The sequence below is a fragment of the Gopherus flavomarginatus genome, chromosome 9, assembly GCF_025201925.1.
Source record: "Gopherus flavomarginatus isolate rGopFla2 chromosome 9, rGopFla2.mat.asm, whole genome shotgun sequence".
Classification (NCBI taxonomy): domain Eukaryota; kingdom Metazoa; phylum Chordata; order Testudines; family Testudinidae; genus Gopherus; species Gopherus flavomarginatus.
In genome coordinates, this window is record NC_066625.1 from 8,820,706 (window position 1) to 8,834,863 (window position 14,158).

The 14,158-nt window shown below is 44.7% G+C and overlaps 1 protein-coding gene across 1 annotated transcript; it reads left to right on the top strand.

The window, feature by feature from the left end:
* The first annotated feature begins 10,679 nt into the window (after positions 1-10,679).
* On the top strand, positions 10,680-13,884 carry ATP5MF (ATP synthase membrane subunit f). Its single transcript, XM_050966613.1, has 4 exons — positions 10,680-10,768; positions 11,085-11,192; positions 13,072-13,188; positions 13,695-13,884. Exons 1-4 carry the CDS (start codon positions 10,753-10,755, stop codon positions 13,721-13,723), a joined length of 270 nt encoding a protein of 89 aa, XP_050822570.1. The 5' UTR covers positions 10,680-10,752; the 3' UTR covers positions 13,724-13,884.
* Positions 13,885-14,158: the final 274 nt, after the last annotated feature.

Consider the following 14,158-nt stretch of genomic DNA (forward strand, 5'->3'; position numbering starts at 1 on the left):
ATAGCATGAAACCTCAATATATTCAGCAATAATTCCGGAAGAAAAGAGACTTCCCTCCCTATATCATTCCTGTGTGCTAAGGAAACCTCTTCCAGCCATCTCCCTTTATGGGATTTGCTGGGGATTTGTTCTGCCTTTTGTCTTGCTATGAAAACTCTTATGCTGATGAGGAAGCATAACTCTGATGCATCAGCAGTGCCTAGGATGACCAGATAGCAAGTGTAAAAAATCGGGACGGGATGGGGGATAATAGGTGCTTATATAAGAAAAAGCTCCCCAAATCGGGATTGTCCCTATAAAATCAGGACATCTGGTCACCCTAGCAGTGCCAGTGGTAACCAGCGTGTGTTAGATACTTGGGTAGAGCTTCTTGTTCACATCTCCATGCAGCCAGAGGGGATGATTCTCACTGCTTAGGAGGCCATGGAGCAGTTTTCCAGTGGAATGATGATTTATAGTTATATTTTGGTTCAGTTCTCTTAAAATCAGGAGCATCCCACTACAAGCAGAAAATCCAGCTCCGGTAGAACTGATCTTCTTGTCCTGCCAACAATAACTGTAAATAGTAACAAGTCCAGAGTGAATGAGATGCCGGCTGTGACTGTAGAGCAAATGGGACTGACTTACTGTCTTGCTCTGAATGGCAGCATCTAAATCTCCATGAAACCCTTGTCAAACTCTGGGAAGGGACAGTACACTGGAGGAAGAAAAAGATCAGCTGGCTGGGTTGTGTGGCTGAACTGTATAAAAAGCGACATTGAAAGAATGCAACAGATTTGAACTCAGGACAAGAGCAGCCTCAAAGTCTGTCCTCTTTCAGGCCACTTAAAGGACAAACTCTGCTAGCTCAGTATTATGATCAATTCTCTTATTCTCTGAGAGAGGGCGGTGTTGCCTAGGCACCACAAATCAGCACATACTTCCTTCTCTAGCTATGGCCTCCAGCAGGAGACAGAGTATCTGATGTTCACCAACTGGTTGGGCACCAATCTGTAGTGATTCCCATAGGCACAATATCCAGAGGAGGCCAAGGACTTCAAACTTGCTCGTTTTGCCTCCAGAATGCCTGGCATCTAGCCTGTGAACTAAAAGAGCAGCTCCACAGGTTCTTTTATGGTCTAGTTCTCCACTGATGCTGCTGTCACCCAAAGCGGCTACATTCAGCCACACTGCTGTTGCAGTCTGCCTGAAGTGTTCAGGAGCAGTCACAAGCTATAAAACTAGCTACTTCCAGCTGAGACAAGCTTAGCACTTCTTCTCCCGGACAAGAGTTGCTTCACTCTCATATCTGGCCGCCAGTTTAGAGCTAGTTCTGCTAATAAGAAAGAAGTATTCCTGGTATATTACTATAAACTCATCCCTCATATAGCACTTTGAGGGTGGTGGCACAAGACAATACTGCATCGTGCTGGACCAGTCCACCCATTTAAGTCAATGACAAACTTCCATTAACTTCAATAGGATCAGGATCATATTAGTGAGATCCAGCTTCTTCTGCACTCATGGAGCCTCTTTTATCTACCATAGAGAGGAAACTACCTTAGAGCTGCAGATTCTGAGTTCCAATCTCAGCCAGATGTCTATGTGCAATAGGTTAATGACCATAAATCTGGGATATTTGTTGCCTTGAATCATTTACACGATGTCATTGCCAAGGCCTGAGCAGGTTAAAAAGGGCCAATTAACTGTATAGGCTGCACCTGAAGGAGAGTCAGGGCCTGATAAAGCCTAATTGAAGGTGAAGCCCTGCTGGGCAGAGGCACATGGGCTTGTACAAAATCAGGAAGTTGAGCACAAGAGGGGTTAGCAGGGGGGAGCTCTGCAGTCCTTGCTGAGGGAAAAAGGGAGCCGGCTAGGGATGAGGAGGAGTTTTATGGGGGCTGTAAGCCCTGGGATCCTGCCCTGGATTACAGCATTTGGAAAGAAGCTGAGGGGGTGAAGAAGCCACTGGGAGTGGAGAAAGCTTGGGCTGGCAAACCCACAGTGGGGCAGGAAATAGAGAAATGAGGTAGAAAGGAGCCCAAGGAAACAGCAACAAGGCTGGAGATTGAGTAGACTGTTGCTAAGCATAGGATTCCTGGGCTGGAGGTCAGAGTAGTGGGTGGATCTGGGTTCCCGTACCAGCCACTCGGAAAGAGGTACTGGACCTGCACTTTGATCGGAAGACTGCCTGACACAGCATGCAGACAGTTTGTCTCTGGGGACTCTGATACTCTGGAAAGAGAGGATTAAATAGTGACTAGCCTAGAGGGACAACTCACAAAGAGGGAGCAGCCTGAGTCACACAGAGAGATGGGGGAACAGGGCAAGCAATTGATGAGAAAGGGTTCCAGAGGGGCAAGAACTAATTCCCAGACCCGGCCGCAGGGCAATGCCCCCACTGTGAATGAGACCCATCACACATGTGCAACGCATTTTACCACACCTACAGACTGAATGATTCCCAAAAAACTGAAGCACAGGATTAATCATTACTCTTGGGATGTTGAAACCAGATAGCAGATTGGACTTCCAAATGAGGCATCCAAAAGTCCTGCATTTTCCAGGAGGGAACTGTTACATTTCCCTGTTAATAGAAAAGGAATCAATGGTACAATTGCACAGACCAACTCCCACAAGTCCTTTGTCTGCCTAGTTAGACCTTGCTTGGATCGTTGCTTTGTGTAATGGCTGGAGAGCCACTTTCCCTAGGCTACTGAGATGTAAAGAGGAAACATTTATTGAAAAATGTGAGACAGCCAATGGGTCTGGGCCATGGTTTAGAGATAAAGACATCGCTTTCTTCCCCTCAGAAATAGAAGTCACTAAAAATAGCAGCTCCGCAGAAACAAGGCTGCCTGAAAATAGCCGTTTCTCAAGAGCAGGGCTGGCTGCTTCTGAAAGAAGTAGCTATTAATGTATAATTGTCCCTTAGGCTGGCATCCGAGAAAATGTTATATGTACAGAAATCTGAAATGAGATATATTCACAAGCAAGGAACAAGGGCACCTCTTAGTTGTCAACTGTCCTGTGAACTACTGTTCAATCAGTTCATAGGGGATTGATCCACTGTCATGCCTATCTAGATCCATCACAGGAGTCAATTTTCCACACCTTAGTTAAAACAGGGCCATAAGAATGGCCATACTGAGTCAGAAACAATGATCCATCTAGCCCAGTATCCTGTCTTCCAACAGCGTCCAATGCCAGATACTTCAAAGGGAATGAACAGAACAGAGTATTATCAAGTGATGCATCCCCTGTTGTCCAATCCAAGCATCTGGCAGTACGAGGCTTAGGGACACCCAGAGAATAGGGTTTGCACCCCTGACCATCCCTAGGTCCATGGATGGACCTATCCTCCATTAACTTATCTAATTTTTTTAACCCAGTTTTGGCCTTTACAACATCCTCTGGCAATGAGTTCCACAGGTTGACTGTATGTTGTGTGAAGAAGTACTTCCTTTTATTTGTTTTTAAACTTGCTGCCTATTAATTTCATTGGGTGAGCCCTGGTTCTTGTGTTATGTGAAGGAATAAATAACACTTCCTTATTCAATTTCTCCACACTGTTCATGATTTTATAGACCTCTATCATATCCCCTTTTAGTCATCTCTTTTCCCAGATGAATACTCCCAGTCTTTTCAATCTCTCCTCACATGGAAGCTCTTCCATACCCTTAAGCATTTCTGTTGTCCTGCTCTGTACTTTTACCATTTCTAATATATCTTTGTTGAGATGAGGCAACCAGAACTGCATGCAGTATTCACGGTGTGAGCATACCATGGCTTTATATAGTGGCATTATGATATTTATTGTCTTTTTATCAATCCCTTTCCTTATAGCCCCTGACATTGTTAGCTTTTTTGATGGCTGCTGTACGTTGAGTGGATGTTTTCAGAGAACTATCCACAATGACTCTACGATCTCTTTCTTGAGTGGTAACAGCTAATTTAGATCCCACCATTTTATACGTATAGTTGGGGTTGTGTTTTCCAATATGCATTATTTTGCATTTAGCAACACTGAATTTCATCTATCATTTGTTGCGTGGTCACCAGGGCCAGATAATTTAATGGTCAAGATTGGTAAATAACAAAGCTAAGATAATGATATTGCAATCCACTCTCAGATAACCTAGCTAGGTTCTTATACCATGCCCAACACTGTGATATCTGAGCACCTTACAAATCTAAAGCCAACTTGGAAAAATCAGAAAGTCTATCTGCATCAGGTTCAGGTTCTGCAGCTGCATGCCCACTTGTGGAACCTAGCCCCAGTTTTCAGCTCTGCTCAGCTTTCTCATAACCCGAAAACATCACCCACCAGCTCCAAGTCTTCAGAAGAAAGGCCTTGTGCTACTCTAGCCACTGTACTTCATAACAAATATGGAGAAGCAGCAAGTGCTTATGAGATAGGAGACTGCTTGGCCAGTCTTTTTCTAAAATGTCTCAACCTCCCCTCTTGCTTCATCTCTGTCTTAACAGATCATGTCTCAGGCCTCCTCTTTACCTTCCCAACCCAGACAGCCAATGTCTCTGCAGCTGTCATTTTCCTCTTCCTCCTTTTCATCTTGGGGAAAACTCCAACTGGCAAAGAGCCTCAGACCAAAAGAGAGAAGAGGAAGAGGCCTCAGGATATGAGGGCTTGCCAGGGCAGTAACTCTAAGGAAACATTAATGATAGCGAAGTGCAGATTGCACTGGCTGCTGCTATGTTTTGCATGCCCTGTGTGCACCAAACTTAACACCATGCCTGCAGCCAAGCTATCATCTGCTGTGGTTGCCACAAGATCTCAAAAGATAAGTAGGATTGGGTTGCACCACTACTTGGCTAGGAGACCTGCAAGTAACATCTTCCTGTTCTAGGGAGTTGTGCTAGCAATTCGTTAAGCGGTACCCTCCCCTCTAGTCATTGGTAAACCAATACTACATTAAGGTGTTAGGTGGGGGGGACAGTCTTCTGGATGTGATGTAAAACTGAGGGTCTGATCACCATGGCCATTGAAGATCCCATAGTACTTTTTGTTAGCATAGGAAATTAATCCTTGTGTTCTGACCAAATTCCAATATAGATAATTGCAATCTGCCTGCTTGAATTCTCTCTGCAGTTTCAATTAGCTGTGGTAGCCTTCTTTACTTCCTGTCCTTATTGCTAAGCAGTGCTGCTATGTGTTGCTAAACTGCTGCATTATAGGAATGGATAGAAGGGTCCTGATATATCCCTTACCTACCTTAATTCATTAATGTTTGTGAAGTGCTTTGAGGACCTCAGAGGGAAGGAGCTACAGGAATGCAAAGTATCATTACTGTATGATAAAAGCTAAGTGTGTGGACCCTTTGCAGTTTGGATTGGTTTGATTTATGCAAACATTCTGCTACATCAGTAATACAATAATAATATTAAATAATAATATTCTGTAGCTCTCATCATCCAAGAATCTCAAAATATTTTACGAGGCATAAGGGAAGTTATTATTATTTGTTTTACCATAGCACATAGGACCAGGACTCCTTTGTGCTAGGCACTGCACACACATTATTTTTAAGCTACTTCTCATTCATCTGGCTATAAAACCTCTCTTTACTCAGTGGCAGATTAGCCACTGGGCCAATGAGGCCCATGCCCAGGGGCCCCAGACAATTCCGGGGCCCTGGAAAAATGGGTGCTGCCATGCCCTGATCTTCTCTGCCCACCCAGCACTCCTGTGGCGCTTCTCCCACTCCCTGGTAGGAGCACCGGGCAGGGGAAGCCCCCGCGCCTTGACCTCATTTCCCCAGCAGGAGCGGACTGCAGGCGGAAGGAGTCAGGAGGGGCCCCCACTTGCCCTGGCCCAGGGCCTTACAAAACCATAATCCGCCTCTGTCATTACTCTTTAGCTTACAATTGGCTTCCCCAATGAAGCACACTGTAATAATGTGAATCAAAGATGCTATATAAAAAGAAAGATGTCCATAGCATTCACTGAATTCTTTTACAGAACGCTCTATTTATTTGAAAGATGAAATCCCTGGCGTTTCCATGTGATTACTTGTGAAGTAACTTCCCACCATTTAGGAGGCCCTGGAGAAATGAGTGAAAGCCTCAGGGCAGCACTTCAGTGAGCTATTACATGTCACAGAACCACTGCACATATTTACATCAGTTAAATACTGTGCTCCGCTCAGGGCTGAGGTTGTATAAAAACTAAAACTCAGCTCCTCAAAACCTATTTAGGCACCTAACTCTGACTGATTTCCATGGAAGTTAAGAACCTAAACACCTTTAAGGTTCTGGGCCTAAACAGCTTCTATCGCTACTCTTACTTTTAAAGAAGGTGGACAGTTCTTGTCAGGGGTTAGATCACTGCTGTCTATGTGAACCTGTACTGGAGATTTAAAAAAAGAAAAGCTGATTTCAATTCCACCCCTAACTTCCACCAGCCTGACATTATCTTCTTTGCACAGTACCAGGCACTTTTCCACAGGAAAGGAACTGCCTGAGAACAGGAACCTGACCTTACAGATTTTCCCCCTGCACATTATCCTTGCTCACATGCATAGTCCCATTTCAGACAACAGGACTACATACCTCAGGAAAGGAAGCAGGACTGAGCCTATAGACTCTAGCAATACAAGAAAAAGGCCATATGAGAGTTCGCCAGGGGCCAGTTTTGCAATAAAAAAACCATTTCCAGTAAGTGCAATAATAATATGAAACTAGAAGGATTTTTAACTCATTTAACAGAGAATTGAGGAGGAATAATTCCTTTAACTGACTGAGCACATTACATTTTCCTAATACTGGTTCCTACTAATAAGTAAAAGAAAATAACTGGCATTAATTTATTCCATCCTTTTTCTTATTTAAGGGAGAGAGCATCCTTCTAAGTTAAGAAACTGATTATGGCAAAATATGAGCTGAACATGTAGAACACCTGAGGATAAAGTCTATTAAACTGTAGAATAGTATTACCAGAATAAGGGGTAGCAAAGCTTGGGCCTTCCCTGGCACTCCAAAGGCACCGGTGGACGGCTAGTCTCTGTTTCCTATTGTATCATTTTGCTTTCATAGAAAACCAAATGCTTATTTCAAGAGTTTGAATTATGTTGTTTTAAAACCTCTAGAGGTCGGGCTAATGTAGAGATTATTTCTAAATGAACAGTTCTGCTAAGCAAGGCTGACACCTGCTGGGGTTTTCTACTTGTTAAAATGATCATTCATTTAATCCTATCTAGTTTTTTCAGAATCTCTCCCTCCCCTCTGCATAAAGAGATCTCCTTGCTGCCCAGCCCACACATGCTCAGGGACCCCAATAGTGACTCATGGGCAAAGAAAATTAAACATGAAACAAATCTGGATGTTCTGTTAGTAGTTATGGAAATGAGGAAATAGCACTCATCACAGCAAGGCACAGCTCCTGCAGGTAATATGCCAACTATCCTTACACGCTTCTGCCTATGCAACAGCACAGCAATTCTTAGTTACAGCTACTGCTGTACTAACTAGTCCATGGCCACTTTCGCTGTGGTGCTGAAGGGCAGGATGGTTCTGACATGTAAAAAAAAGCCCCAAAGGGACTAAGATGGGACCACGTGATTCATTTTTTCACTTGACACATAATCACTAGTATAGGAAAAGCTAGTGGCCTAACTCACCCCCTCATCCTATAAGTAATTTCACAGCAGAGCATACACTGCATTGGAGACCACACTGTAAGATACAGTCCTGAGACAGAAGGGGGATGTGGCAAGAGAACAGATGTGTGGGGAACAGAAAGAAGAGGAGTAGGAGCATAGAGGCAGATGCTAATTACAAACCAAAATCCATGACCCCAGAAAGGGCCCAGAAATAGTTTGGGGGTTCTGCAGTGATGGGCTCATTCCAGCAATAAAATTAACATATTTTAGATTCACACTGTTTTGAGTGAGGAAGGAAGTAGTGGGTTCTCAGCTTCAGAAACATTAAGAAACACTGGAGGAACATAGCTAGAAAAAAAGATCAATCCTCTCCAACTCTCTAGTATCTTCGAAATGGTAAAAGAATTCTACGGGTGTTTCACTCTCCAGCCCTTAGACTCCTGATATCATCTGAGCTGACAGTGCGAAGACCATCCTCTTTTTGTTGCACTGATCCCACATCCTGGAAATGTCACTTGCAGGACCTTAGCAAACCCCAAATAACTTTTTGGAAGGTTGTGAAACATTATTACACTGCAAAGTTCTGATGTGATGTGACAACAATATCATGTAACTTCATCATGTGGCACTGCCATTTGGACGTGGAGTAACATTCTCCCGTGACAGGACAATGGTCTAACCCAGTGATTCTCAACCCGTAGGCCACTTGCAGCCCAATCAGCACACAGCTCTGGGCCACACAGGTAGTATATATATTGTGTGGATGCAGCCCACATAACATATATGCAGTCCACGACGGTAAATAGGTTGAGAACCACTGGTCTAACCCATGTGATGTTTTCATGATGTCATTCGGATTCAGTGTCCTCACACTGCATTGTTCCCTGGGAACACTCATGTGACTTGATGATGGCCAGACATGAAGTGATGATGATGCATTGCTATGTGATGTTTTCATGAACAAGATGTTCTAACATGATAAAGGATTCATTGCTACAGGAAATAATTGAAGACAAAAACTTAACAAGATTCTAAAAGGGTCTGGACCTTTATATAGTTAACAAGAATATCCAGAGTTATAGTAGACCCCTTATTTTACAAACTAAGGGAGGATCAAAACATTAATAAAATAGAACATCTCAAAATTACAGAAGATACGGTGCACAAGTTGCAGCACAGTGCACTGCATTGTTTTCTTTTTGTCCTTCAAAAGACTGCAAAGTGATTTCCAATGCACTGAAGGCATTGGAATGTTAAGGGATGTTGACTTGGTCTTCATCAGCATCTCTTTCATTATGTGATTACTGTTTTTTTCCCACGAGAAAAAAATTTCATATAACCAGTTATTCATAAAATTGAGGTTTTGTTATCATATTTGATAACAAATTTTGGAAGGGATATTAAATCTCATGTATTAAGCTGTTCTCTGTTAGGTTCCATGACGATGAGACTTAGGCCTTGTCTACACCACAGGGGAAATTCGATCTAAGCTATGCAATTTGAGTTACGTGAATAGCATAACTCAAATTGATGTAGCTTTCATCTACTGACCACGGAGTCCACACTACGCGATGTCAATGGGAGATGCTCTCCCATCGACTCCCCCTACTCTTCTCGATCTGGTGGAGTACAGGGGTCGACAGGTGAGCAATCTGCAGTTGATTTAGTGAGTCTTCACTAGACTCACTAAATCAACCGCTGATGCATCGCTCATAGATCCCCTGGTAAGTGTAGACAAGCCCTTAACGTGGGGGATAGTTTCCCACATCTGCCTAGTGCAGGTTTCTTACATCTTCCACTGAAGCATCTGGTATTGGCTGCTATCAGCGGCAAGGCATTGGACTAGAATGGACCTTGGGTCTGATCCAGCCTGGCAATTCCTATGTTTCTATGTCTTTGCCTTGAGATGCTAGGCGATATTGCATCTGATTTGATCTTATTTGCATACAAAAATCATTGCATTGCATCAGTTCCGCACTGAAGTCCTCATGCTGCAGTTGCTGCCAGGGCTGGCTTTAGGCCTATTCCACCAATTCCCCCAAATCGGGCCTCATGCCTAAGAGGGCCCCGCGCCCAGTGAGAATCCCTCCCCTGGCTAGAGGCGCCTTTTTAATTTTTACTCACCTAGCGGCGCTCCGAGTCTTCAGCAGCACTTCGGCGGCAGGTCCTTCGCTCGCTCTGGGTCTTCAGCGGCACTTCAGTGGGACCTGGAGTGAGTGAAGGACCTGCCACCGACGTGCCGCCAAAGACTTGGAGCACCGCCCGGTGAGTACAAGCCCCACGCGTTTTTTTACTTGTTTTTCTATTTTTTTTTTTAGTCATCCCTGCCGGGGCCCCATCGAAACTGTTCAGATTGAGCCCCGCACCTCCTAACGCCGGCCCTGGTTGCTGCCTCTCTGCAAGATGATGTACAGATGCACAGTGAAGACATTCTGATGCAGCGTGATACTGCTTGGTCACAGGTCAAAGATGTTATATGTCACCACAAGTCACTATGTTTTCACACGATTTCCTCATCTTGCATCCCTAGGTCATGATATTTTCATGAAAAGTGTTGTCAGTTCGATACAAGGCATTGAGTCCTGGGATGGGGATGACAACCCTGAATGCAAAATGGAGCCGTTCCCACACAGACTCAACCCCGGGCGGGGAAAAGGGAAAAGTCCAAACGGTGCCTGCGCACAACTGCTGAGTGTCAGGCATAAAATAAAGATCACCCTGTGGTGGCCCCAGTGTGTGGCGTGCAGGGCCCTGAGAGGGGAGGTGACACGCAGATGGTCTGTTCACATGAGGGGGTGTCTCCTTGCACGTGACACGCGGGTGGTCTGTTCACAAGGGGGTGTCTCCTTGCACGTGACACACGGGTGGTCTGTTCACAAGGGGGTGTCTCCTTGCATGTGACATGTGGATGGTCTGTTCACACGAGGGTGTATCTCCTTGCACGGGACACGTGGGTGGTCTGTTCACACGAAGGGGTGGGCCTGCTCGCACGTGGCTCGGAGCCAGCCAACCCCGCCCTCCCTATCATGGCGCCCCGCCCACGCCGGCAATGGCTGCCTCACTTCCGGTTTAGGAGCCCTTCCTCCCGTGAGTCTCAGCGCCACTCTCAGCTCGTCTTCCTGTCTTGCGCACCGACACCCCGTGCAGCTGCAAGATGGCGGACCGGCCCGGTGAGTGCGGCCCCGGGGGCTCCAAGGTGACCGGAGACTGCGGCACCTTGCGTCCGCCCAGCCCACGGTCCAGGTCCTGCGGGCTGTGGGGCACCTCTGGCCCTAGCCCGGCCTCCGCAGCGTGCCCCGTCCTGCCCACCCCGTACCCCCGGGATCCCCGCCCATCCCCCCGGAGGGCCTTGCTCAGCTCTCGGATCCCCTCCCGTCCCATGTGATTCTCTCCGTGCCTGTCCCCGGGCGGGGGGGCTGCCCGGGTCCCTGTGCTGCAGCTCCGCCCAGACAGACGGGCAGTGACCGGGCTTTCTCTGTGTCTCAGTTCCCCTCAAAGACACCAGGCTCCTGGACGTGAAGCTGGGCCAGGTGCCCAGCTGGATCGCAACGCGGGATTTCACCCCCTCCGGGCTGATTGGGGCTGTGCGAAGAGGTGAGTCTCTCCCATGAGCTGGCAGGGGTAAAGCAGGTAGCCTTGGTAAAGGGTAATGCCACGTACTACTGATGGCAAGGACAGATGTGGAGCTGCCCTGCCCTCTACATCCCTTCCACATATCCTAACCTTGCACACATTTTCAGATCCTGCTTAAAGCCAACTGCAGGATCTGGGCCTAACTGGCCATATCTGGCTTTGCTGGAGAGGACTAGGTCGTATTTGCCCCACCCATCCTCTCAGACTTAGACCTTGTCTACCCATCACAGTGAAAAACAGCCTGCATCCACACTCGCTGCAGTATGTAGATACACATGGCAATGAAAAGTTCCTGCAATGGGGATGCAGTAAGGAAAGGCTCTGGCAGCTCCTGCCTTTCCCTGCTGCTGGAGTTTCACTATGGCAGCGGCATGCTAAACTGGTAAAAATAACTGTAGCCGTGGGAGGCACTGCTTGGACTTGTAGAGAGCCACATAGGGCATATACCCTAGCGTTCAGGCACATAGGGTACTTGACCCTACTTGCCAAAGCTGTCCCTCATTGTCTATGTTGTTGTTTATACCTGTGCTAGCTGGGTGTGCAGCTTCTGTACCCTGCACGCCACCGCAAGTGTAGACCTATCCTCAGTGGGGAATGCTGCCCCTCATTAAGGAGGGGGAGTATCTCCTCTACTGACACTGACCAGCACCGTGCACATATTTAAATATACTGTCACTATCCTTCCTGTGAGGAAGAAACTTTAGAGCATAAGCCAACCTATGACTATTGCAGGGGCTAGGCAGAAAGTTTTCCTTGAGGATAGGTTATCCCATAATTGCCTGGTGCTGCTTCTGAAGCAGCTGGTACTGGCCATTGATGCAGACAGAATATCAGACTAGATGGCCCACTGATGTGATTCAATATGGCAGTTCTTATGTTCCTAAAGCAGGCACAGAAATGTTGCCTTCTATAGTATATTGTTCTGTTCTTATGAATATGTGTGAATTCATTAAGGTTGCTTTGTCAGCCTGTTCAGAGGTTTAATATGCTTTTGGTTTACATATAGATAAATAGATCTTTTAAAAGTTTTAAATCAGTAAAATGGCCTGCTTATTCCTTAAAATTAGTGTGTGGGACCTGAATTTATTTGCTTAAAATAAACAATCAGTACTTTTTTCATATCACAAGAAGGAAATAAAATGTGTAATTTTAGTTGATGGTGGTTTGGAAAGAAACAAGCTTTTGGTAGAGATTAACATAATACAGAGACTAATAAAATTCAGTAACAATTTTGCAAAAACCCTAAAGACTAAACAATTTTTAAATACGGTACTTCTGTTGTAACTTCAGTTTAGGTGCCATATACATCTTCAGATATCTTTAAACACACGTATTCTTGACCAGTAGTAGTTGGGTAGACAGAGAATATAGTTCTTTCAAAAAATTGGATAACTGGAGAAACAACTTTGATCTCATAGAAGTCACAGTAGTGTCTGGCTTGAAACAAGATACTGGATCAATCTTATTCCTTTCCATACACGAGTCTAATGCTAATACTAATCCTATTTTTCTTAACATGAGAGTTGTCTTCTGGTAGACTTGTTTCATTAGTACAGTGGTTCTCAACCTGTGGCCCAGTCAGCACACAGATGTGGCCCATGTGACATCCCCAGGGCCATACAGGTAGTATTGAATGCAGCCCTCGATAAATAGGTTGAGAACCACTGCATTAGTATGTTTAGAAAATAGTATCTATGATCTCCAGAGATTCTTTTTTTTTTCTCATCTGAATTGCTGTTAAAAGGGGTGCAGTAAGTAGCTGTACAAAATGATTTTTGAGTTATAACTGTGTACAGGGTATAAGTGCCACTGAACTTAAGAAAATAACTCTCCTATTTAGGTTATGACAGATACTTAAATAAGTACATCAATGTGAAGAAAGGGGGCATCGGTGGTATCGCTATGGTGCTTTTTGGTTATGTTGTTGTCAGCTACGTTTGGAACTATGAGCACTTGAGTAAGTAAAACCTTGTTTTGTATGGTTGAGCACACTAGTATAGTCTAAAACTATTGGGTGGGGGGATTATTTCAAAAACTGTTCCTGGAAGAGGAAGCAAAGTGAGAGTGAATGCTTAACTTTGTTATTGATATAGCTGAGAAACCCTGACGAGACCCATACTAACAGATTGAGCATGGGACTAGGAATAAGGAGTTAGTCTACCCCTGCCTCTGCTGTTTTGTGACCTTCACTCAATAATTTTAACCTGTGTGGAAAATGGGTATAATACTTGCCTGTCAGAAGTTGTGAAGATGAATTAGCTGTCTGGTAATATTTAGGAATTAAATAATTTACAAAATAGTACTTGCGGTGAACAAAGATTATCTTGCTACTTTTATTGCCCAACAGTAGTCAAGAACTGCCTACTGTGTAGTGCAATCTTAGACTGTACTTTAAATACCTAAGTACTAAAAATGGTTTCTATGACTTCAGCATACTGACTTGTTTTAATTTAAATGATGCAGAGCATGATCGTTGGAGGAAGTATCATTGAAACATTAACTTACTGCAGCAATGCAAGTTGCAGCCCTGGACCTGGACGCAGCTGCTGGAACAACTTTCCCTGATGAAGGCATATAAGCCAGTCACACTGAATTCTGTACTGTTATAATTCCAGGCAGGTTCTATGACCAATAAAATATGTACTTTAAGGTTGGTTGGTTGGTTGGTTTATGTAGCTAATATTCTTGTGAGACTTTCACTTGCTGGTGCTGAAAAGTGTTTGTGTGTCTCTTCTCACTTTTCCCCCTGTATGGTAGGTACAATGAAGATGGTTAGAAAGCCTTTTGCCATTTTAATAATACATTGATCTAATGTGCAGTGCAAATGACTAAGGATAAGACTGATTAATCTTTAACTATTTTACTGAGAAGTGTTACTGCTATATAGGATACCTCTACTATAATGATCCCTTCTCTTCAACCAAATG

Bases quoted from the DNA above. Each gene is read 5' to 3' on its own strand.
- ATP5MF (XM_050966613.1), top strand. The intron at 11,193-13,071 runs GTGAGTCTCTCC...TCTCCTATTTAG, and splicing joins GATTGGGGCTGTGCGAAGAG to GTTATGACAGATACTTAAAT. The intron at 13,189-13,694 runs GTAAGTAAAACC...TAAATGATGCAG, and splicing joins TTGGAACTATGAGCACTTGA to AGCATGATCGTTGGAGGAAG.